At 40.1% G+C, this 25,453-nt stretch overlaps 1 protein-coding gene across 1 annotated transcript in view; it reads left to right on the forward strand.

Annotated features, from left to right (window-relative positions):
• The first annotated feature begins 60 nt into the window (after positions 1-60).
• Positions 61-25,453, forward strand: part of snx33 (sorting nexin 33) — a 34,788-nt gene continuing 9,395 nt past the window's right edge. Inside the window, exon 1 of the mRNA XM_038273086.1 lies at positions 61-2,274. Coding sequence (XP_038129014.1) covers positions 840-2,274 — 1,435 coding nt within the window. The 5' untranslated portion in view covers positions 61-839. The remainder of the gene's footprint in view (positions 2,275-25,453) is intronic.

The raw sequence follows: 25,453 nt of genomic DNA on the forward strand, positions 1-25,453 counted from the left end.
TGTTCCACCTGCTGGGGGCGGTGTCGATGTTCCCACTTCTCCTCCCTCCCTCCGATCATAAAGGAGTTTCTGAAAACAGTCGAACTTGCCTCCAATTATCCGAGCCGCGCGTCACGGAAAGAGTTGCAGTGCGTTTAGGAATAAACTGACGCAATAGGGCCCAACAAAAACGTACCATGATGGATGCTACTGATCTTTAGAAGCGTTCTACCCGCTCTCTGTTTCACTGCATTTTGGGACTGGTTTGCAGATGCACAGGAACCTGTTTACGTGGAAAAACGCAGCAAGTTAAGAGTCTGAGGGAATGCGGTGTGGGCTGGAATGTCCGAGGACACGATTACTCATCCGTCTGTTTTTGTCCGCGCCGGATCACTTTGTCTTGGAAATATGTTTGCCTTGGAAGACTTGTAGGCTCCTCTGATGAAGCTGAAGAGCGATAAATGAACAACACCTTCAAAAAGTGCGGTTTAAAGAAGATTTTACTAATCGATAGAGTTGTCGGAGGAGGAGTTTGAAGAAAGGAGTTATGGTTTGAACCATGTTGTTTTTGTTAGTTGAAGTAGACAGATTGCACATTATGTCGTAGTTTAAAAGGAGGATACAAGGCAAGAACAGAGAAGGATCCTAAATGGGCTGATAATGTTTAATTAGGTGTTATTTAGACTTTTTATTTCTATTTAGAGCTAGTGTTTGAAAGTAGGGCTAACGGCATCACAGTCAAGAAAGTCATACTGTAGCATTTCTTAGTGCTGTTAAATGTTTCCTTACAGTATAAGCTAGGCTTTCAGGCATTGTGTTTATGTAGAAACTGAAGGTTTGAAACCCATTTGTATTTCATTATGTCAGTAAAAGGTGTTGCCATTTACCCTTTCTTTAGTGAAAACAAAGAGGAGATCAGTATCCAGGAAAATGAGGAAGTGGTTATTTTTGATGAGAACTCAGTCGATGGTTGGGTGCTTGGGGAAAACAGCAGAGGAGAAAGGGGGCTCTTCCCAAAATCTTATGTGAAGATTATCCGCACCCGCTCAGACTCCAATGTGACTGACTGTTCCATAAGTCCGGCAGGCTCTATAGGAAAGGAGTCCCCCAATCTGCCATCTACACCAAACACCTCCATTAATTCAGTGCAGATTTATGATGAAGACTACTACGACGATTGGGATGACTGGGACGACAGATCTACAGTGGTGGATGATGCTGATAACATTAACGTTAGCAGTAGTGGAGCTAACGGGCATATCTATCAGGCACAATCATCTAATAATCCCAATGTGCATTACAGGAGCAAGGCAATATCAAGACAAGACAGCATCGCCAGCTCCAGAAAGGGTAGTATGGTGGGCAGAAACTTGAACAGATTTTCCAGCTTTGTCCGCTCAGGGGTTGAGGCGTTTGTGCTTGGTGACGTCCCCATGATGGCAAAGATTGCTGAGTCTTATACCATTGAGATGGGTCCACTTGGGCCTCAATGGAAGGCAAACCCACAGCCTTTCATCTGCTCTGTTGAAGACCCAACCAAACAGACAAAGTTCAAGGGGATCAAGACCTACATATCGTACCGTGTGACACCGAGCCACACTGGCCGACCAGTTTACAGACGCTACAAACACTTTGACTGGTTGTACAATCGTTTGTTGCACAAGTTCACTGTAATCTCTGTGCCTCACCTCCCAGAGAAGCAGGCCACTGGCCGCTTCGAGGAAGACTTCATCGAGAAGCGCAAGAGGCGGCTCATTCTGTGGATGAATCATATGACCAGTCACCCAGTACTCTCCCAGTATGAAGGCTTCGAGCACTTTCTGATGTGTGCGGACGATAAACAGTGGAAGCTTGGTAAGAGAAGGGCAGAGAAGGACGAGATGGTGGGGGCCCATTTCATGCTGACCCTTCAAATCCCAAATGAGCACCAGGACCTTCAGGATGTAGAGGAGAGGGTTGACAACTTCAAAACCTTCGCCAAGAAAATGGATGACAGTGTGATGCAGCTCACAAATGTTGCTTCAGAGCTAGTTCGTAAACACCTGGGGGGTTTCAGGAAGGAGTTCCAGCGGCTCGGTAATGCCTTCCAGTCTATTAGTCATGCCTTTACGCTGGACCCTCCCTACAAGTCAGATGCCCTAAACAACGCCATCTCCCACACTGGCTGCACCTATGAAAACATTGGAGAGATGTTTGCAGAGCAACCCAAGAATGACCTCTTCCAGATGTTGGATAAGCTCTCGCTCTATCAAGGCCTGCTGGCAAACTTTCCAGACATCATTCATCTACAGAAAGGTAACGGTCAATGTTTAATGTGGCTTAAACTTGTCTTATACGTGCAGGGTGACCCCTTCCATTATAGGTGCGGTTTACTGACACCTTCTTCATTAAGACAAGTGTTTGGTTTCCCTTTAAGCTGCTCTGCACTTTATTTAAGGAATTTCCTCTTTTTCCCCCAGCCAATATGCCAATTTACCAGATTTATACCCGCATTGGTTACTGTACGCTCTGCTGTGCTGAAAGGCTTTTAAAATGATAAAAAAATATTGTTATTGTTGCTTAATAAGACTACAATCATCTAACTTTTCAAAACTATTAGTTTTAATCCTTTTAAATCCCAAATAAACCCAATTACAACTCTTGCACAAACCCAGTAAACAAAGATAAGTCTTCATAAAAGTTTCTGGCATTGCAAACTTATATGATATTAGATCAGTTGGTTCAGGTTCCTTTTTCTGGTCCTTCAGTCAAATAAATTACCGTATTTTCACGACTATAAGGCGCACTTAAACGTCTTTTTTTTTCCTCAAAATGTGCGGTGCGCCCTATGGTGCGGTGCGCCCTATGTGTGTTGTAACTGCGACTTTTGAGACCACCTCATTGAGGAGATGATGAAAGAGTGGCTTAATGTAAGGAGACCAGGTGGGTTTTTTTTTCACCCCTCACCATCGCTGTTAATATGTAACTCCATGCGTGCCCATCTCACAGCTGATGTGAAAAACATGGGGAAACAAATTAACCCTGTGCTCGCTGTTCAACCGCTCGACATCGGTGTGAACCGGACCCAGCAGGTGCAGCAGAAGCAGCGAGTTTACATGCAAAGTCAATGGTTGACGCGCGTATAGGTGCAGCAAAAGGTCCCGCAGCGCGTTTTGGTGCAGCACGTCGGGAGCGTTTAAGCATCTGACGCACCGCCAACGCGCTGCTGCTGCTCGAGATGGAAAAATTGAAGTTTTGCTGCTGGACGCGCCGCATCAACCAATCAGAGAAGCTGATCTGGGAGCTGACAGCGAGACAGACACAGCGCTCTGATGACATATGATATTAAATGAAAAAGGCTGGGTGGATGCGTGGCTGAGGCAGGTGTATCTGAGAAGACTAGGTGTTTTTTTCCACGCATCACCATCGCTGCGTGCCCATCTCACAGCCGATGTGAAAAAAAGGTGAATCAAATGAACGCTGTGCTCACCGTTATCCCGGGGGGTCTGACAAAGCAGCTTCCACCACTCGACATCTGTGTGAAGCGCCCGTTCAAAGTAAGGCTGCGAGCGGCGTGGGAGTGATGGATGACAGACGGAGACCACAGTTTCAGGATAAGTGGAAGGCAGCGCCGGGCAAGTTACGCCACCGTTTGCGGATGGATTGTAGATGCTTGGACTAACGTCTGCTGGCACTGTTGTTCAAGCTTTTGCAAAAGCCGTCATTATTTCTGAGGAGCCGCGCTGCACGGAAAGTGACTCTGACAGCGCAGAAGGGGAAATTGGCATGTCTGATTTAGCACAGCTGTTTAATTCAGAAACAGAGGATGATGACTTTGATGGGTTTGATTAATACTTTGTAATAAATACATGAATAAAGCACAATCATACTCAGTTTTGCTCCCGCTCTATTTTTCTACCTGAAAACTTAATTCAACAGCAGCCTCTGAGCGCGTCTCCTCCTCTTCACCGCGGTGGCTGGCAGGTGTTTTTTCATCTAAATAATCTAAATCTTGCAGCTATATTTGCTGTGATCTGTGTGAATAAAGTAGTTTTAATATGTTTTTAAGTGAGAAAATCCACCTGAAAACTTCATAATTGCAGTCAGTTCATCCAGATTATCTATTTCTGTCGGAGCCGCTCAGACCCCCACATACCAGCGGTGCACCGACAGTAAATCCCTTCAACAGCAGCCTCACCGCGGCTGCTGGCAGGTGTTTTTCATCTAAATAATTTAAACTGCAGGCACCAGGATACCGGCAATAAAAGCGAACATATTCCGTCGGCAGGTTTCAGGATTTTAAGTTAATTTAGGAGTGATCATAGCTCTGTCATCTGCGATGTGTCTGTCTCACGGCCAGCTGCCAGGTTTGATTAATACTTTGTAATAAATACATGAATAAAGCACAATCATACTCAGTTTTGCCCCCGCTGTATTTTTAAATACGCAGTAGAGGTATTTAAAGGTAGTAGAGGACATGTACCTGTATATAAAAAACGCGCCCTATAGTCCGGTGCGCCTTATGTGTGTGTTAAATACAGAAATGGGACACATAACTGAGAGTGCGCCTTTTAGTCCGGTGCGCCTTATGGTCGTGAAAATACGGTAAATACGATAAACGAATTCTTCTGTTACAGCTAAACTGAGCTACTAGTGTTTTGAAATGAGACAGCAGTTGCGTGAAGTAAGATTTTTATATCACAGTTCATGCATTTAGTATTATGGAATTATAAACGTTTATGATGTTCTTAAAGAACAACAGTGGGGAAAAGGGTTAGGTTACAAATAAAAAAAACAAAACAATACTGTTGTTTTTTTTTTTGTAGAGGGTTCAGAAATAATTGAAATTAATTGACAAAATAAAGCCAAGTTCTGATGATGTTAACACATTCTTCATGATAAAGATAAGCAAAACTAAAATAGCTCATCCTATCGGTCTCTGCCAGTCACGTGACATTTGTTGCTAAGACGCCATTTTTGGTGGAAAAGGCGTAGTGTAAACAACCGCAGCATAGCTAAACGAAGGACTAAAGGATTGAGTTTGTTTCTCTGACTATATGGAAAAAAGTAAGCAGAATGCATAATTACCGGACAGGTGTCGTGCCAAGGTAGTTATCCCTGCGAAAATTTGTATCCCCTCGTCGGGAGCGCGCACGGAGTAGGAAGAACAACCCGAGTTAACTCCGCTTCAATTCCAACGTGCAGAACTTGAAATTTGAGAGGTTTTACGTGTATGAAAGTTGAGCTTTACTGTTTTATTCTTTACTTCACGTGTTATAGCAGAATATCGCCAGTGATATTGATTTAAAACTGATTATAAAACACAAACGTTTGCTTGAAAGCTGGTCGCTGACAGCAGTGTCTAATCCTCCCTCTGAAAGCAAACAGATCCTTGTTCTTTTCCACACGTTCATTAAAAAAATCTCTCATTGTTTCACAGTGTCCAAATGTTCTCATCCCATTGAAAACTGTTGTAAACCATATACTTGTAATAAAAATGAAATAGAAAATGGAGTGCACGTGTAATCATTAAAGAGTATATGCAGAAGGAAATATTTTTTTCCTGGTTGAAATTTAGTACTTAAATCTATATTTGTGTTTATAGTAACGTACAATTTATCTATGTTGTACTATCCTTAATAAACTGTTTGTCTTCTAACATCAGCCATTTTATTTCATCCTATTTTGCCACAATTGGCAATATGGGATAAAATAAAACCTGCTGTAATCTGTTCCCCCTGTCTCAATCAGACAAAAAAGGCCCCAGCTTTTTCAAATTTCAAGTTCTGCACGTTGGAATTGAAGCGGAGTTAACTCGGGTTGTTCTTCCTACTCCGTGCGCGCTCCCGACGAGGGGATAACAATTTTTCGCAGGGATAACTACCTTGGCACGACACCGGGACTGGCAGCCTCTCACACAACACGATCGTGTCATTTCTGGTAAATAATTGTGCCGAAAGAACAGCCGCGTGTGGGTTATCTCGACTTTCCACCTATTAAGGTGGTTTTCCCACGATGCACCGCGCTCGAGGTAAACATTGACGTCACCTGGCGCAGACCGATTGTCTGTTGGGCTCCATACAATGTAATTACAAATTACAAAAAATTATGTTGAAAATGATAACTAAATGCTTTATTACTACCTTGCTGCATCTAATATTATGGTACGGATTTTTACCATTGATTTGACCAAGCTTCCCTTTTTTACTCTCCTATCTCACTTGATTTGAATTGGTGGAAATGAGTAGCAGGTTTGGTGAATAGCTGCAGAGGTAATTATTAATTCACTTGAATCTGTTGTATTGAAGCCATTAAAAAAATTTCGTTTTTGCAAGCCATGAGAATCAATCTCATCTCAAATGTTGTAAGGATTTGTAGTTGGGCAGTAAATCCATGAACCTGCAAAAAACTTAATGCTTAACTTAATGGTTAACTTTATAGACCTGAGATAGTTACGCATTTCATTGTCTTGTGGGGGTATCATAGCCTGACGTAGTCCGACTCAATTCTAGTCAGAATATGAGTCTGATACTGCTCCACAGAGCTGTGATTATGGGGCGTGTTTCGAACGAACCAGGAAAAAAAATGCCTCTGCACTCAATTGGATAGATCTACAACCAATAAGAGCAATGGAGTGCGTGACGTATGTTAAGCGAGGCATAGTTGTTGTCCACAAAAATCAAAGCGTGCAGTTTCACGCCTAGAATAAGAAGATGAGACTTGATCGCGTTTCTCTGTTCCTCTTTTAAAATTAATTTGCTGTCGATATCTTCTAGAACAGACCTAATAGCAGAATCTACTCACCCAAACTCTCCAGCGGCAGCCATTGTTGTTGTCACCTAAGCGCGCTTTGGTCACGTGGTTGATCATGTTACTCTTGATCATCTGTCCATCATCGTATAAAGCCCGCCCTGACAATTTGATTGGATCGCCTGACAGTGGGCGATAATACTCGCGCTACTATGGAGCAGAGCCAGACCGAACTTCCCAGAACTCAAACCTTGTGGGCGGGACTAAGTTCGGACTGGCACACAGGCTAGGGGTATCATGTGTTTGTCTAATTTTCATAATTCCTCAATGAAATATCAGTTATTTGACCCTATAGGTATGACGGTTTCTTTTATTCTATTTAAACAAGCACCTTCTATATCGGTGTGTTCTCTATCCCGAAGAAGCTGATATGATTTTAGCTGATTTTAGCTGCTCTTTTGCTCCATTACTGAGCTTTTAGAATCTGTCAAAAACTGATGTGACTCCAACCAACTATTCCTATTTATGTATGTATGTATTTTTTTCTGTGCTAGCGCATCTCATCATAAAAAATTGATCAAGAATTTATATTTCAGTACAGTGCCCATAAAAAGGGCCAGGCACTTTTTGGCCCCTATCTAAAACCACCCATGATCTGGTCTCTTTTTAACTCATTAGTTATCTCATTACAAGGAGATAATTTAAAAGATAATGATTTGTGGTTTACTTCGTAGCTGTTTTGCCCAGTGGCGGCTGGTGGAGTTTTCTGAAAAGTAACCCTTTAAATCAGTCATACCTGTCTTAATCCATGCTGGGTCAGATCCTGATGTTTGAAAAACGAGCCAGGGAAAGCAGAAATACATTAGCCTCACTGAAAGCATTTAGCGACAGAAGACTGTGAGGTCAGTGCTGTTCCGGGAGGTGGTTTGCAAATGAAATAGCTTTAAGCTCTGGGTGCAGGAGAGCTGCCCCCCAGGATGGTCCCATCTTTTGCATCGAAGAGGAACTACTGCGCATGGACAACTTTAACGAGAGTCAATGGGCAAAGACTTTTGTGCCCCTGGGCGGAAATAAGTCACCAATCTGACAACAAGTGAAACAGCTTTACTCATCATTAAAGATTAAATATTTTTATCTTGCACGTCTAAAAAAATAATTTATATATTTTGAAATACTTGTATTTTATAACTTACTTTTAGCTTTGTTATGTCTTAATCAAGGTCACTGGGCGTCGCCCTCTATTGGCCATTCACCACTAGTTTAGCCTCTGTACACCGTAGAGATAAACTGATCATGAGCTATTTTTGTTCTTTTTTCTTTATTTTTATTTTGCATAGATATTGAGCCATATGTCACAGTTTCATTAGTCCGTTCAGCAGCCATGCCTCGAGATCACTCGAAGTGCATTTATTGCTCCCCCTACTCGCTGTCTATGATTAGCGTTTGTTTCGATTTAATAAACATTTCTTTTTGTTTACATTTAGACTCATATAACAACAAAATTTATCCTTGTGTCATTTTTTTTTTATGTAACTGGAGGAAGAGAAAGCAAAATCAGCATGAAAAATCTGTGGCTCATATGTGGGAACTATAGGGGACCAATCCTGCCATAATTAAAAATAAATACATGCTCTAAAACAAAATAAGCTTACAATTAAGTGCCCCTGAAAAATACAATAAACAAATAAGACATAAATATATTTATATATGTATGTATTAATTAGCTTCTTTGTTTATTTGCCTTTGAAATAATTTATGTATTTATTGTTCATTACAATCTTCAACTTTATTTATTTAAAACTTATTTCTTTAAGTATTTTTATGTGCATGTTATAATATTTTTGCCTGGTTTATTATTCCTTTGAATTTTTTTTACCCTATTTATTTCTTCCATGCAATTTATTTCTGCCTGTCCTATTTACATTTCTGTCTGCATTTCTGCCTCATTATGCAAATGAGGAGGGTGTGTCTTAAGGGCTCACCTTCTGCCCATTGGTTGGGTAGCAGCCACCGGCCACAGTCACAACAAAGATGGCTACCTACAATGAAGTTGTCAGTGAGTTGAGACATTTATGAGACATTATGTGGGGGTCTGAGCGCCTCCGACAGAAATATTATAGGCAGGATGATAATCTGGATGAACTGACTGCAATTATTAAGTTTTCAGGTGGACTTTCTCACTTAAAAACATATTAAAACTACTTTATTCCCACTGATCACAGCAAATATAGCTGCAAGATTTAGATTATTTAGATGAAAAACACCTGCCAGCCGCTGCGGTGAACCCGGAGGAGACCCGACCCAGAGGCTGCTGTTGAATTAAGTTTTCAGGTAGAAAAATAGAGCGGGAGCCAAACTGAGTATGTTTGTGCTTTATTCATGTATTTATTACTAGGGATGGGGATCATTAATATTTATTGATATCGATACCTTTATCGATACTCCTTATCGATCCGAGTCTTTATCGATACCACTATCGATACTTTTCTGTTATTTGGTGGAAAGACGATGCAACAAAATTTTTTTAACAGAACTGGTATTGCTTTTCTTGCTTAACAAGTGAGCATAATAAAAACGTTTCTAGCCTTCAATAAACATGGCTAATGTAATAGGCCACTTCGCATCATGATAACCTAATTGTCGTTTTACTGAGCCAATCTGAACACATCATCACGCAGCACATCTGAAACTTTATTTACTTTCCAAGTTAACTAGCTTGTATGCTTCCGATTACAACACAGATTTCACAATTACTATTTTTAACTGACCAGACAAGCTACAAAGTCTGTGTGCGCGCTTACCAGTGGTACTCTGATGGGATGATTAAGACGGGCCCGACTGTGGTGCGGCGGCAGCAGCCGGAGGAGGAGGAGTCTTTTCCGTTCAGCCATTCTCGAGTAGCGAGCAAAGTTAAGTGCCAGACTTCACTTGTTTTACTTTTAATATCTGTTTGCTTACAATTTCATTCCAAAACATTGGTGGACATGCTGCAGTGATTGGATTGATTAGATTTAAATGCTGTGACGCGACTCAAGGGACACACAATTATGTTACAGGACCTCCGGGAGAAAAAAAACAAAAAACGACCAGACTCGATAGTGGTATCGATAAGCCCAAACGTTATTGATATTCGGGTTTTGAAAAAAGTGGAACCGGGTCCTTGATGGAACCGGGTTTCGATCCCCATCCCTATTTATTACAAAGTATTAATCAAACCAGGGAGCTGGCCGTGAGACAGACACATATCGCAGATGACAAAGCGCTGTGATCACTCCTAAATTAACTTAAAATCCTGAAACCTGCCGACGGAATATGTTCGCTTTTATTACCGGTATCCTGGTGCCTGCAGTGTAAATTATTTAGATGAAAAACACCTGCCAGCCGCCGCGGTGAACCCGGAGGCTACCCGGCCCAGAGGCTGCTGTTGAAGGGATTCCTACTGTCGGCGCACCGCTGGTATGTGGGGGTCTGAGCGCCTCCGACAGAAATAGTATAGGCAGGATGATAATCTGGATGAACTGACTGCAATTATTAAGTTTTCAGGTGGATTTTCTCACTTAAAAACATATTAAAACTACTTTATTCCCACTGATCACAGCAAATATAGCTGCAAGATTTAGATTATTTAGATGAAAAACACCTGCCAGCCGCCACGGTGAACCCGGAGGCGACGCGGCCCAGAGGCTGCTGTTGAATTAAGTTTTCAGGTAGAAAAATACAGCGGGAGCAAAACTGAGTATGTTTGTGCTTTATTCAAGTATTTATTACAAAGTATTAATCAAACCCATCAAAGTCATCATCCTCTGTTTCTGAATTAAACAGCTGCGCTAAATCAGACATGCCAATTTCCCCTTCTTTGCTGTCAGAGTCACTTTCCGTGCCGGACTGTGGTCTCCGTCGGTCATCCATCGCTCCCACGCCGCTCGCAGCCTTACTTTGAACGGCTGGTTCACACCGATGTCGAGCGGTTGAAGTTCCTTTGTCAGACCTCCCGGGTTAACGGAGAGCACAGCGTTTATTTGTTTCACCATGTTTTTCACATCAGCTGTGAGATGGGCACGCATGGAGTCACAGATTAACAGCGATGGTGATGCGTGGAAAAAAAAACACCTGGTCTCCTCACGTACACCTGCCTCAGCCACGCTTTCATCATCTCCTCATCCATCCAGCCCTTTTCATTTGCCTTAATATCATATGTCATCAGAGCGATGTGTCTGTCTCTCTGTCAGCTCCCAGATCAGCTTCTCTGATTGGTTGATGCGGCGCTTCCAGCAGCAAAACTTAAATTTTTCCATCTTGAGCAGCAGCAGTGCGTTGGTGGCGCGTCAGATGCTTTAACGCTCCCGACGCACTGCGCCTGCTGCTCAAAATGCGCTGCGGGACCTTTTGCTGCGCCTATATGCGCGTCAACCATTGACTTTGCATGTAAACTTGCTGCTTCTGCTGCGCCTGCTGCGTCCGGTTCACACCGATGTCAAGCGGTTGAATAACAGCAAGCACAGCGTTTGTTTCACCATGTTTTTCACATCAGCTGTGAGATGGGCACGCATGGAGTCACAGATTAACAGCGATGGTGATGAGTGGAAAAAAAACACTTGGTCTCCTTACATTCACTTCCCTCAGCCACTCTTTCATCATCTCCTCAATGAGGTGATCTCAAAAGTCACAGTTACAACACACATAGGGCGCACCGCACCAAAGGGCGCACCGCACATTTTGAGGGGAAAAAAAAGGCGTTTATGTGCGCCTTATAGTCGTGAAAATACGGTATAAATGTACCAATACAGTATCTTAATTAAGCAAATTCAAAGATATGTGCATGTTTGCCTAATCAATGACTAAGGTTTTTAATTTTTCCTGATAAGCTACTGAAGCATCCAACCAACCCACCATCATCAGCTAATACCTCCATACACCGGCGGTTTGGGATAGGCGGGGAAGTCTTTGGTCTTCTCTGCCAGAGCCAAACAACTCCCCTTAATTTGGCTTGTGTCCAACCGAACCTGTGGCAACATTTGCAACACACAAAGCAAAGTTAAGCCGTTTCCGGCGTTCTCCACCTCCTCATGCTCCTTGATTTGATCCCCTGCCCGACTTCAGTGAGGTCAACAGCAGCTGGTTTCTTTCTCGCACCCTTTTTGGTAGTAAATGCTATAGTCCTGGCTCTAGGTCATTGTGCTGGACTGCAGCAATTAACATAAACGTTAGGGGCAGTACCAGAAGATTAGAGTATGTTTCTTTTTTCTGCTCACCAAGGCTCTCTTGTCTCTGCTTGGTCTCTTCACACCTGGCTTAGTCTTTTTATCTTTAAACCAAATTTTGTTTTGTACGTTTCTAATGACATTTCCATGTCTTAAAGTGCAGCAGTGATGAAATTTAAACATTGGGAAGAAAAAAAAAACGGTGCAAAAAAACCACATTGATATTGTCAGACATTCACCTCACAACTTTCCTAATGGGCACTTCTTTGAACCTCTGCCAGATCTTTGAGGTTGATGTGGACTAGATGAGCTGCAGCAATCAGGCTCTTGTGTGCAATATGTTTATATGGAGCAAATTTTATTCCATTATTGTGGCATTATTGTGTTATTGTGTAAACTCGTTTTGTTAATGGAAATTACAAAGAAAAGCACTCCAGAAATGAAACTGAAGTCGTCCTTCATAAAACAATGTCGGTAACTTCATTGTTTTCTCAAATTTTCTTCAGAAAATTGCCTTTTTTCTGTTGGGATTTTGTATTATATGCCAATCCAGGTTGGATGCAATATTAATGTTGTGAATAACCCTTATATTAAATTCCCAGCCAGCTGGGAATTTATATTTCTGATATTTTAAAATGTTTATTGCCCTCCCCAGTGAAGTTGGTAAATATCTTATTTAATCAGATATTATTTCTGTTGTTATATATTGTTTATGAACACACGCTCTACTAGATGAGTGTTAGAACAATAAATGAAAGAGTGATTCAAGCACTAATCATGGTCAAGCAGTTCATTCTGCACATACATGGAATAAATTCAGGATAACTTCAACAAAATATAAGAGTTTATTAACAAAAACAATTCAGCTCCAAGTCAAACATTTCAGTTTAAAACTCTTAACTACAACTAGTGAACGCCATCACCTTTATATTTACCCTGCTCTAGAGTGCAGTTATCATAAGTGGGTTTCTTATCTGCAGTTCTGTTGTTGTTCAGAGGGTTGTGAAACACAACTGCAAGCCTTGAAGGAGCTTATTTTTTCACAGTTTGTGAGGGAACTCGCTCTAATGGCATGTGTTTTAAAAAGTTAGTCAGATTCTTTTAATATGGTCAAGAGATTTGTCTGATTTCCATGCAGTAATTATTACAAAACAATGCAAAAGCTGTTCCTTATTCTGGAAAAGGTTGTGTTTTTTGTTTTTCCCAGCTGTGTGTTACTACAGGAGCTCAATCCATACTTACAAAGGTGCCATTTGATATACTTGTAAGAACATGGCGTACAATACGGCATTATCTTTTGTGCGGCAACACAGGCTGTAATCGGACCTCAGGATGCTGTTTCAATGTCCAGTGGTGTTGTTGGCACTTCTTGAGTCTGCTTGCCTTGGTCTGGGTAGACTTTAGTGTAAGTCCTGAGCAAATGTTTCCTCTCCCTTCTTACTGCTTAGTCATAAATCTTGACAATGCTCAGCCATTGTCTTAGCTCTCACAGCCTGTCAAAATGTTTCTGCATTCCTGTAAGAGTTGCCCGGAGCAGCAATGCTCCCCTCTGACGGAGAACTCTGAGGAACCCCTTCCTTTTACAGCCGTGCTCATGATGAAAACAGAGGTTCACTTAGAAAGTATACATATATCTATTTACTTATTCATCTTGAAATAACAAGCCTTCGGTTGCAGGTCAAACTCCTTCATCTAACGCCACTGTACCCTCAATTCATGGTGCTTAAATAGAGTCTAAAACGCTAAAAAGAGCAACTAAACTGCTGTGCTTTTGAAGTCTCACTAACAAAATAATTCTAAAAAATTTCACAAACTGCTCTATAGAACTTGCTTTGTTCCCATTACTCTGTACCAAGACCAAATTTCTAATTATTAAGTAAAGGTTCTCTAATTTATTACTTTATTTAAAAGGGACAGTTAACAATGTAAGCATAAATGTGGCCATTTGATGCTCAGTAAAAACAAAACAAAAACAATTTTAAGTATATATTAGAAAACATTGCAGAGCAAAATCAAGAAAGGCAAATGTGAAATAAAATATATGATTGTTACTTACTACTAAACAAAAGAGCTAATTTAAGATAAATGGATAAAACCTTAATTTTAATTCTCAAAGAACATACCAAATGGAAATCTAAAATACCGCTTTAAGAAAAATGAAGCTCATAAGTGATCCTTAAACAGGGATCCAGTGCAATCTGTGTGGTTTAGTGGGACTGTCTGCATACAGGACATGTGACCTACTATTTAGGGCAGTGAAAGCAGAAGCTCTTTGTCTGACCTCAGAGCTTTTTTAGCAACAAGCAGAAAATTGAGCAATTTAGCAACTCTGTTGGAAAACTATCATATTTATAGCAGTCAGTGTGATTTGACTGTTGTCTAGATACAATATGGGGCCGAAATCCTAATAGTGGATCATTTTTTTCATTTTTTTATTGGTAATCAGGTTTTTTTGTATATGTGTTGCTTAGAAACCATTTTTTGGCTGATTTGAATCATATAACTTGGTAGGGGAAGGCTAGTGAAACCTTACGCTGATGCATCATTAATGACACTAGCTTTTAGAGGCAGGTTACACCTGATGTTACCATGGTGAGGTCTCATGATTATCTCTTTCATGTCACCTGTGGAACTCAGGGGGGGTGATGTTTCAATAGGAAGCTCCAAATGTACAAAATGTAGATGCGGTTCTTTTGTTTATGGTTCAATACATCAATTTGCTGGATGTTAGCTGAGTTTATTAGCAGTGGCATGATTTGACACAATTTCTAGTTTTCTTGCTTGTAATTTTTTTTTATCTTAATGGTTCTTGGATATTTCCTGTTTGGGTTCTCCCTACTTGTCAAACAAATCCCCACCTTGGTTTTAAATGTGTTTGCGACTCTGGCCTTGAAGCAGACTGAAGTGCAGCTTGTGGTGAAACAGGTTTGTCAACAGAACAGAATGCTGTTTGCATGTATTGTTAGTATCAAATGAGAAGTAATATTTACTACTGTTTCGTTTAGTTCATTGGCATATTATGTTCTTTGTTTTCTGTAGCTCAGGTGTGTCAAATATGTGGCCTTGGGACCATTTGGAGCAACTTGTTCAGAGTTCTTCAACATTTCAAATCAAAAGAGCCATATTGTCCCGAGACCGTCTAAGTTGAATTAATCTAGAACCGCATCATACTATTGTTTTTTTTTAAATGTCTTACAGGAAATCTGTTGGCATCTTAAACAATCAACAGTTTATTATATTTTTAGATTTTAAAAACAAGGAAAAACATAAAACGACCAAAATTCCGGACGATTTTGAAATTCCCCCCAGAAATTTCTTTAGCTATGAAAAGTAGTACATGTCCAGGAAAAAGAGGACGTCTGGTCACCCTACCATATCAACAATTTCAATGTTTCAGTGAGTGAAGGCTTGTTGCTACGATGCGTCTTTGCTCAGCAGCTTGGCTCGTTGTAAACCAACCAATAAGCGCACAGCTCATCTAAATATTCATGAGCGTACCATAAAAGGAAGAAAACCTGTCGTTTCATTCTGGGGCTTTTAATCAGGCTTGCATTAGGGCTCATAGAACAGCTAATACGCCATTTTCAGCCCAACCAATGTTACACACCCTATTCAGATACCTTAAGGACCAGATACCCTATGGAATCATTCTGTCACCCCTTTAAATCTAGTCCTTGGCTGTTTTCCTTGCCTAATAAAACTTGAAATCAGTTTGTCAATTTCTTGGAACATATATTTGGCTGGTTCTGTTGTTAGTGTCTGAAAAATGTTTAGTACTTTTGGCAACATCATCATTTTGATAGTTTCTACTCTTTGCAGGAGACCCAGATAAGGCAATATTTTCCATCTGGATCTGTCATTTTTTATTTTAGTCATTAATTTGCTAAGATAATATTCCTTGGACCGTTATGAAATGTCACTCCCAATTAAACAATGAAATCCATGTCCCATTTTATTTTGAAGTTTTCTTTCAATATTGTCGGGTAAATATTTGAATGTCAAGACCTGAGATTTGTGGGAATTCAGTTTGTAACCTGAAAATTTTCCATACTCCATCAAGATTTTCTTAGTTCTTGGAGGGAATCCCGGGGTCTTGCTATGTAGATCAATATTATCCGCAAATAGCGCTTTTTTTGTTCTGTATGGTTTATCTTTATGCCATGTATTTTGGTGCTTTGCTTAATCCATTGTGCCAAGGGTTCAGTAAATATAGCAAATAGTTGTTGGGACATGGAACATCCCTGTTTACACTCTTGTTCAATTTTGATTTCTTCTGAAAGCCCCCATTAATTCAAATCTTACATGTAGGCTTGTTGTACAGTTCCTGGTTATCTTTATACATTTATTAGAAAAGTTGAATAAGACTGACCAGTCTACAGTATCAAATGTAGGGCTGGGCGATATAGAAAAAAAGCTTATCGATAAAAAAAAATGCATATTGATCGATATCGATAATTATTGAAAAGATTTGAAACCATATTTTATGTGCAGCTCTGCCTGGACTTTTTATAACATTGCTAAATGATTTGATTTTAATAAAAAACACTTCGACTTCGAATTAAATCTTTATTTAACCAACCTTTTTACCATAACAGAATTGTTTTAAAAAAAAATAACTTAAGAGACCTGACTTATGTTATTAAATACTGACAAAGAATAAACTTAAGTGACCAGAAAAAGTGACCAAAATAAATATAACAAATAAATAAATGCCCCCCCACCGCCGCCGCCGCCCCCGTTTCCTGCTTTAACCTGAGTTATTACTTTGAAGTTTCTGGCCCCTCAGCATTTTTATCTCAATTGTTAGAACTACGTGGGAAACTGCCCAGAACTGAAAATATATATATATTTCCCGAAGATTCCTCGGAGGAGAGCCGCGTCGGGGCCTACACAGCTCGTACTCCTGCGGGTGTGAGCGGCTGAGATGATAAAAAAAAAGTTGGTGTCGTTATCAGACTGGTTTTCACTGGTTCCCGACACATTTTACAGATGACTGTGGTTTGTTTTTTGTCCGACTTGCCATGACCGAAATACTGCCAGACTGCCGAACTACAAAAACCCTTCTTTGGAACAATTTCCTCCGCCTCTCCTTGCTGCACAGCTTCATGTGCTCTGTGTTGTGGTTTGAGAGGGCGGCGCTTGGTGACGTCGTGCCTGGGTCCGCGATTGTGATTGGTTGGGAGGAAGCAGTGACTAGCATAAAACTACATGCTAGGCTACAATGAGAAGGAAGGAAAACTGCGTTTCTTTTTTATCGAACTTTTATCGACCCTCTTTTTTTCTATTGCGCCACACGTCTATCGATCGATATATATCGTTATTGAATTATCACCCAGCCCTAATCAAATGCTTTGTGTGCGTCTAGACCCTGTATAATTGCTTGTTTGTCTGACTAACTAAGATGATGTTTGGTACAACACAAAGTATTGTTTAACGACAGCCTCTTTTAATTACTACATAAGCAATAACAATACATCTATCCTGTAGGTTTTATACAAGAGCACACTAAGGTGCACAAAAATCTATTTCTAATGATGTATTTGTTGCTTTACAAGGATAAAACAAAATGTGACCAAATTTCCAAATTCTTTCAAAAATAATCTGGATACCTTTTTTAATGTAGATTTGAGAAACAATTTTTCAGTTTTGGGTTAAAAAGTAACTGAAATATTTGTTAAAAGATTACTTAATTAATCCACAGGTAAAAAAAAAAAAGGAATGTAAATTTTTGATTGAAAAAAAAAGAACAAACAATTATTTTGTGGCATGTTGATTTCAAAATATGCCATTTTTGATGTGCATCACAGTGTTAATTTCGTCAACCAGGACGATTTCGTTAACGCCCCTTTTTCCCGTGACGATGATTAAACGATGACACACAAAAATTGTCTCCAGAAGATAAAAATATGACAAAAATAAAAAATTATTTTCGTTGACGAGATTAAGACCAGACGAAATTTACGAGCCATGGATGAATGGACATCAAGAAATGTAATTGTTTATAATTAATTAGTTATTGTTAATATAAGTGTTTCTCAAGCGTAATAGAAAATTAGGCGTTGTTGCCCTGTTTGTCCCACACGGCGCCATTCCCACAGCGCCTCCCACCGCTCAGTCAGTAGTAGCAGAGGGCTTATACTCCTAACTCAAATTCGCAGTCATGGCGTGGGGCTCGGATACTGGTGTACGGTTTGTTAGAGGAGCTGGGTGAAAACAACGCCTGGATCAATGGAGCCTTTTCGTTTAAAACACGAAGGACAACAACGGAGGAAGGAAGCCACCAATGAGTCTGCAGCTTCCAAATGGCAGGGAAGAACACAGCAAATCTCAAGCGACATCTGAGGTGCCAACATGCTGCCATATGGAAGAAGGTAAGGAACGGGTGGGCCTGTAGTAGTAGGAACTGGTGTGTGTGTGTGTGCGTGCAGGCGTGCATCCATGTAGGTGTGTGTGTGTGTGTGTGTGTGTGTGTATGTATGTGTGTGTGTGTGCCCTCCTGTGCCTGTATCTATCTGTCTCTCTGTCATAGAAGAAAGATGTTCTACTGATAGACTGGATATTAATCGTTTAAATTTATTCCTCCCAACTAGATACCTGACACAGTGAAACTTCAGCCAAATCAGACGGGGAAGGAAGGGAAGTCTGTTTCAGAGATTCACCCCCACTGTACAAACCTAATAACCTGACAACAGCCAGATGCATGTCTCACTCCGCCTAGCTCCGCTCACATACATCTGGGAACCCGCCATAGGAATTGCCTTTACTGAAGGCTGGGCCTTATCAAAACTCCTTGCATATGATTGGATAAGCCACTTGTCTGTCATCTTTATTGACGTGCTATTTCAACCACTCACACCGAAGCTAACCCGTGACGCTGTGAGAGGAGGAGCCGTTTGGTAGATCAAGCTCTTGCCAAATCCGGTAGGGAGAAGGGCGAAAACATCGTTTCCACCAACAAAAGCCTTCAAAGTCGTTCTCTGATGTTCTTTTAATGAAACAATATAAGATAGATTGGACAACACAGAAGAAATAGCAGCATCAATGCTAACGCTTGCTTCCTCAATGCGAGCCGCCATTGTTGTTGGAATCTCAGAGTCGCTTCTCCACTCCAGGACACACCCACCCTGCGTCCTGATTGGACAGACCATAAATTCGGTTGGGGAAATCACTTTCAATGAGCGGGTTCCCAGATGTATGTGAGTGGAGCTGGGCGGAGCGAGACATGCATCTGGCTGTTGTCAGGTTACAAACCTAACGCCAAAGAGCAGAAAGCCCTGGAGAACTCAATGGTAAAGTGGATTGGGCGTTCTGGTCTGCCTGCAAGGACCATTGAGGATGAAGACTTTGTGGATATGATGAAACAAGCCAACAAAAGGTTCAATGTGTGCAGATTGATATGTTTAAAAAAAAAAGAATCAGTGTGGGGAGAAGTGCTATTCTGCACAGTGTTATATAAATAAAATGGAGAAAAAGAGAAGCAGTGTGTGGAGAAGTTTTATTATTTACAGTGTTGACTAAAAAAAGCTGACGAAATTAACACTGATCACAAAAACTACTAGCATCACTGCTGTAGTGGGTCAGCAGACTGTGACAATGCACTGATCAGGCTCTTACAGACGACGGCCCTTTCTGGTCTCTGTAACCCACACAAACTCAGTTGCGTAAATAAAAATGCTAACCAGCATGTTCTACGAGTTTCTTATAATGTAGCAGTATTGAAAGTAAAACTAAATAAGATGAGTTTCAGTGATGGACCAGTTGTGAAGTCACAACATGTTCATTGGAGAAGAGCAGTCAAACGTACAGAGATTTTAAGTTTTTCAAAGAGAATGTTAAGAAAACCAATACAAAACTGTCATTGAATACCTATTTTTTAAAATCAAAACTGGGTTAACAGGGTTAGCTTACTCTGGACAACATGCTCAGCCACGCCCTCCCTAATGTATGAAACTGTAATTTCCCTCTGGGATTATTGAAGTATGTCTGATTCTGATAAGTAGGTGCCTACATTAAAACCCCAACATGCCACCCCAACCCCATGCCACAACAACAACTCTCTAAACAGACATGATTGACAGAGGCGATTCAGACCTCCAGAGAATATATCCAGGTAGATAAGAGTGATCACCTTCTGCAGAACTTCATATTAAAGGTATAATGGAGGGTTTTCACGAATGTTTGACAAGACCCCCCCTCTACATAACCATGTATCTGAGGGAATGCTTATTAGAAGTGTGCAAGAGCATGCACAAGCCCATTTCTTCTCGTGCACACTGTTTAAAAGTTGTTTGCATCGCTCATACAAGCTTACTTTTTAAAAGAAGATTTTTCCACTATGTCAGACTCACCACCGGTATCATTACCATTTATTTTGATGATCCACCTGGAAAAAGACCATTCTCCACTGTAGGTTTAACTTTCAAAGTGGATATTATATGTCATACCGTAAATTCTCTAATATTGGCCTGTATTCCATTAGCGGCCGGGACTCTAACATTGGCCGGACTCGCTTTCAGAGGAGGTAAATAATGGCCGGTCTCTCATTTAGGCCGGGGCTATAAACGTTTTTTCTGGGCATACCTCAACATTATACTTACATACAAGTACCACAGCCCTGCGCTGCTGGACGACAGGCCCTGACTGCTGCCCGTCTGCGCGAGGAAGAGAACAGACACGCAGCAGAACATGAGGAGGAGCGCAAGTGATGAGGAGATTAAAGGGAGAGATGAAGAGGAGGAGGAAACTGAGGAGGAGGATTAAACAGAATTGGAGGATTTTTTTTTTCTTTTTTACTTCAAACCAAGAGACATGGTAACTGTACTTTTTCGATAAATGAACCTAGTGTTTTATAGGTTCAAATAGACACAAAATCTAATTTTTATTCATTCCACTGGTAGTCTGTTTTGCTCAAATAGCAATAGAGGCCTGTCTCTAATTCTGGCCTCTTTCCAATAAAGGCCTGGACCGCGATGCACTTGAGTGAAATAAAGGCCCGGGCCTATATTAGAGGATTTACGGTATATTACTGGAGCCCACTCAGAAAGTGTAATTAAGATGTTGAAAGAACCCACTACACTGATCCCATTAAAATGTGTTATCTAAGTGTGCTAACATTAGCTAATCCTTTATTTATCCCACAATGTGGAACTTTATAGATTTAAAGCAACAGACGAATGCACACAATACAAACAAAATCACATAAGAAGTGAAAGATATAATAAAAGTGGTGGATTATTAACGCTATAAACATTACATTATTAACACTTTTATTAAATTGTAATAATAAATAAAATCACTGAAACACTGAAAGGTCAACAGCCCCATGATACATCAAGCTTAAATGTTAAAAAGTATCGGTATCGTATTGATATCGGCGATACTGTCCCTGTATTTACTTTGTATCATCTCGATTGAAAATTCCCAGTATCTCCCACCTCCAGTAATGCTATAATTGACCAGCCTCACTAATCAGAGGAGCTTTTGCAGTTCCTTTAATTATGCTACATCTCCAACAGTCATCACAAAATACAAAATCTTACAACAAAAGCACTGATGTAATGACAAACAACGTCAACACCTGATCTCAAACATCGACATAAAATAGTGTAGAAACGTGTTTTAATGTAACTTTTACCATTTGTTTTGCTTGATCTATTTTGTCCCAAAAAATGTCTAAATATTTGATGTTTTTCGATTTGACCATGTTTGAAAAGCAGACCCAAAATAACAAACAGAAAACTAACAAAAAACTCAGGAGAAGCTTGAAAACCCCATAATATCAAATGTTTTACCTCACTGCATAATAACTTTATCATGTTTGTAGAAGACTGTGTATGTTTAATATTCACTAATTCCAAATATCTCATCAATTGAATCTTCCTTTGTCAGAAGGAATATGTCAACTCCATCGGTGCAGCTCAGAAGGTTTATTAATGTAATAGAAGCAGGTACATTGGAGATCATGGTACAGACGATGAGGTTTAAATTTGGTTTCTTAGGGATGTTTATGTGGATGTGTGGTTATATCGTAAAATAACGCACACAGGTTTCATACACACTGAATTAAAGAAGGATTAATGGTGGATGCTATTTTTGTGCCACCGAACCACCCAGAAGCACAGAAAAAACGACTTGCTCAGCTATGTGAAATTAGAACTACAAAATGAACAGATGCATCATGGGTAATGTAGTACGAAACAAGCAGACAGACTTTTAACAATGTTATTTGACAAAACAGGATCCTTTTATGAGTAATATCCTAGCATATCCCTCCCATTAAATATCACTAAAGCACGGATATCAGACATTTGCAGGGATTAATATTGTAGCATGTGTGTAAATGGGAACTATGTATTGGAATGGCCCGCTGCATTAAAGAACAGTGACATCTGTTGAACATATCTGCACACTGCTTTGATTAGGAGGCTAAAGACTGGAGCTCTGCAGCTTTTTGGGTGCTTGTCATATTTCTGAAGCTGTGGTTAAAACCTTGTGGCAGCAGAGAGCCATAAAGCAATATAAAGTCCACAGAGGAATTTAGCAACCCACTATACTTGGTGTGGTTCTGTTTCCCTTTGCTAGCCATTGGTGATGATACAAGTGAACACTCAGAGAATGGAGGTGTTTGTGTCAGCTAACAGACATGGTGCTGGATAAAAAAGAACTTGAAAAGCACTGAAGACATAAAGTAAAGCTTTTTTCTATATGTTTGTCATTAGCAGCTAAACTCTATAACTTCTGACTTAGTAAGCAGATTTGTGTCTTTCTTTCTCTCCTTTGAGGTTTTTAAGGCCTGCTTCATGCTTTGGCAGAGATTGTAGAGTCCTTTTGACCTCACCGTGCATTCTTGAAGCCAGTTATTTTCCCCCTAATTATCTTCCCCTCTTAGTCTTTCTTCTTACTTTTAAGCTCTTTCACATATAAAGTTCCATATTCCTTATCTTCTTTGATTGTCTGCCGCCTTTTCTCCTTTTGTACAGTTCAATTCAATTCAGTTTATTTATATATTTTGAAGTTGCTATAGCCATACCTTGTGACAGCCTGCTTTTAGTCATGATGTATACAGCTTTATGAGAAATCAGATAAATCTGTCAAAAACTGCTGAATAAAGATTGCAGTGACTGCAGTTTTTCTCCATATCTTACCTTGAAAACACCAATAAAAACATGGGATTATCAAGCTTAGCTTATGGGTGAACCAACCAGCAAGTAGAAAGCATGTTTCCCTAAAGAACCAACTACAACTAGCAAAATCTGCAGCGAGCACTTCTTATCTAGTTTTTATTTTCCTTTAGACAGATGTGGAAGCTGCCATGTGGAAATGCTAGTCAAAAACAAGTGGAGAGTTTCATCTTGTAACAGGAATGCAGGGCTCACCCCAGTGTAATATGGAGGGAGACCAGGCTGTACTTGTCCAATGTAATTAAAAATGTGTCTATGTTTGAGAGCAAAATAAAATGGTGAGTAAGGTCTAGTCTGGGAGAAAATCTCCTGGTCTGAATAGCCAACAAGCTAGCTGTTATTATAGCCACCCTGCTTCGCTTCTTTCAGCAGGATGACACTGTGCTCTAACAGTAAGCACAAAATAGGTTTTGGTATCTAAACTTTTATAAGGCTTTAGTGCTCATCCTAAGAATTAATGCGATTCAACAAATAATTATACAAGTGGTAGTAGGCGGATATCCAACAGATGGCAGTCTTGAATCTGTGAAAACAAGCTAGCAGGCAAATTATAGGCATCCTGCAGTCTAAGAAGAAAACTTTTTTGTATATAGCTCTGTTTTAATCTCTCTATCTAAATGATCAATATATGTTGACAATGATGGGTTGGCAAATTCTCTGCTCATATTTTATTACATCTCTGTATTGAATGTCTCACTGCATTTTTACTGCGCACGCAGGTGTTTTATTTCCCAGCATGGTTGCGTTAACAGACAGTGATCATGTGACTGCAAGTTCTCCGTAGGAAGTTCTTTCAATAGTCTTTATAGAGTTAAAATGGTAAACCTTAGAATGAGTGTATCACCACAGATAATGTGTTTATCCTGTGACAATGTAAAAGAGAACATTCAAAGTCACAAAAATAGTAAAAACATTGAGCCTTTATGCTTGTAAATAGCAAAGGTTATTTGTGCAGGAGATTTGTACTTCATTGTTGCTATTGCTAACCCTACTGTCTATATCTAGCAGCTGAACCTAAGAATCATCAGACAAGGAGACACTTTTCAGAGATCTCCTTGACTCTTTAATTGCCTATGTTAACTGCAGCCATGATTTCCTGATGTCTTCTTCTGCAGAAGCAAACCCATTTTAATGTTTTGCATGCTGCAGATATGGCACATCTGCACACCTTGGAGCTAATGTTGCCTTTCTGTTGTCTTTAAGAGCCATTTCTCTGTTGACTCTTGACATAAACAAAGGATGTCTGGGTGTCCACACAACTCTTAGTCTGGATATTTGTGTTGTTTTAGACTGTTTTTTTTCCTAAAATCCCACCAGGTTAACAACTATCAACATTGCCCATTTGCACCAAAGCGTTGCCACATTCCAAGTTCTCTTTTCTTTCCTATTTTGGTGCTCAGTCTGAACATTGTAAAGCAAACCTCACCATATCCATATTTAGTTGCTGCATTGCAAGTTTACCCATTAAAGTGGCCTGTGTGTGTAAACTTATTAAATTTCACATCCCAGTATTATCAGCTGCCATTCCTAACTGATCATTAATGACAAGAACTTTTTTGTTTGTGTGCCACTGGATTTAGACCATTTACAGATGTTTACAGAATTTATAAATGACTTCACTGAAATAGCTTATTGGAGTCTATTTGAATGTTGTGAATTTCAAAAAGCACAACTGACTAAAACCTCAGACTAACAGTAAAGTGGAATACACATTCTTATGAGAGAAAAAGACACCCTCACAACTAAACATTATAAATTAACGTCCTTGCTAAAATACAGAAACGCCGTTTGAAGACACTTCCTTAGCTGTGCCTTGTCTTTGAAGCTATACTGTTGTCCCCTTTGGACATATAAAGGTAGTTGTAATGACTCCAGACTCTCAACATGCGTGATGCTGAATTTTCTTTTATTGCTTTCCAAGCCTGACTATATGTGTGCTAGATGTTTTAACAGCATTTGGAATTTCCACATACTGGAGGTATCTGTATCTCCATGATCAGTTTCAGCCATCTGTTGGAGAAGGAAACACCATGAGGACTTTGATCAAACTGTCTGCAACATAAGAGAATGCAGTACGACCATATCTGACTCTGCAGTAACTCAGAGATCAATCAAAAAAGTAATCGGGTTAAATCAAGACATTGAAGCCTCAAGTTTCAATGAAATTATTTTCAAACAATAAACTTTCAATCGACTTCTGTTTGACCATTTAACATAAGTCATTTGAAATTTGAACTGCAGTCTATAGAAGATGCCCCTGCTACATGAAGTCTATTCAAAGAAGGACCACTCACACTGATCACTATATTCAAAAAAGCCTGTTTTGCTTGTTGTTTTTGCTTGTGTGGAGAAAGAAATTGATTG

Source organism: Cyprinodon tularosa, unplaced genomic scaffold, assembly GCF_016077235.1.
Source record: "Cyprinodon tularosa strain WSP-4 unplaced genomic scaffold, ASM1607723v1 ctg856, whole genome shotgun sequence".
Classification (NCBI taxonomy): domain Eukaryota; kingdom Metazoa; phylum Chordata; class Actinopteri; order Cyprinodontiformes; family Cyprinodontidae; genus Cyprinodon; species Cyprinodon tularosa.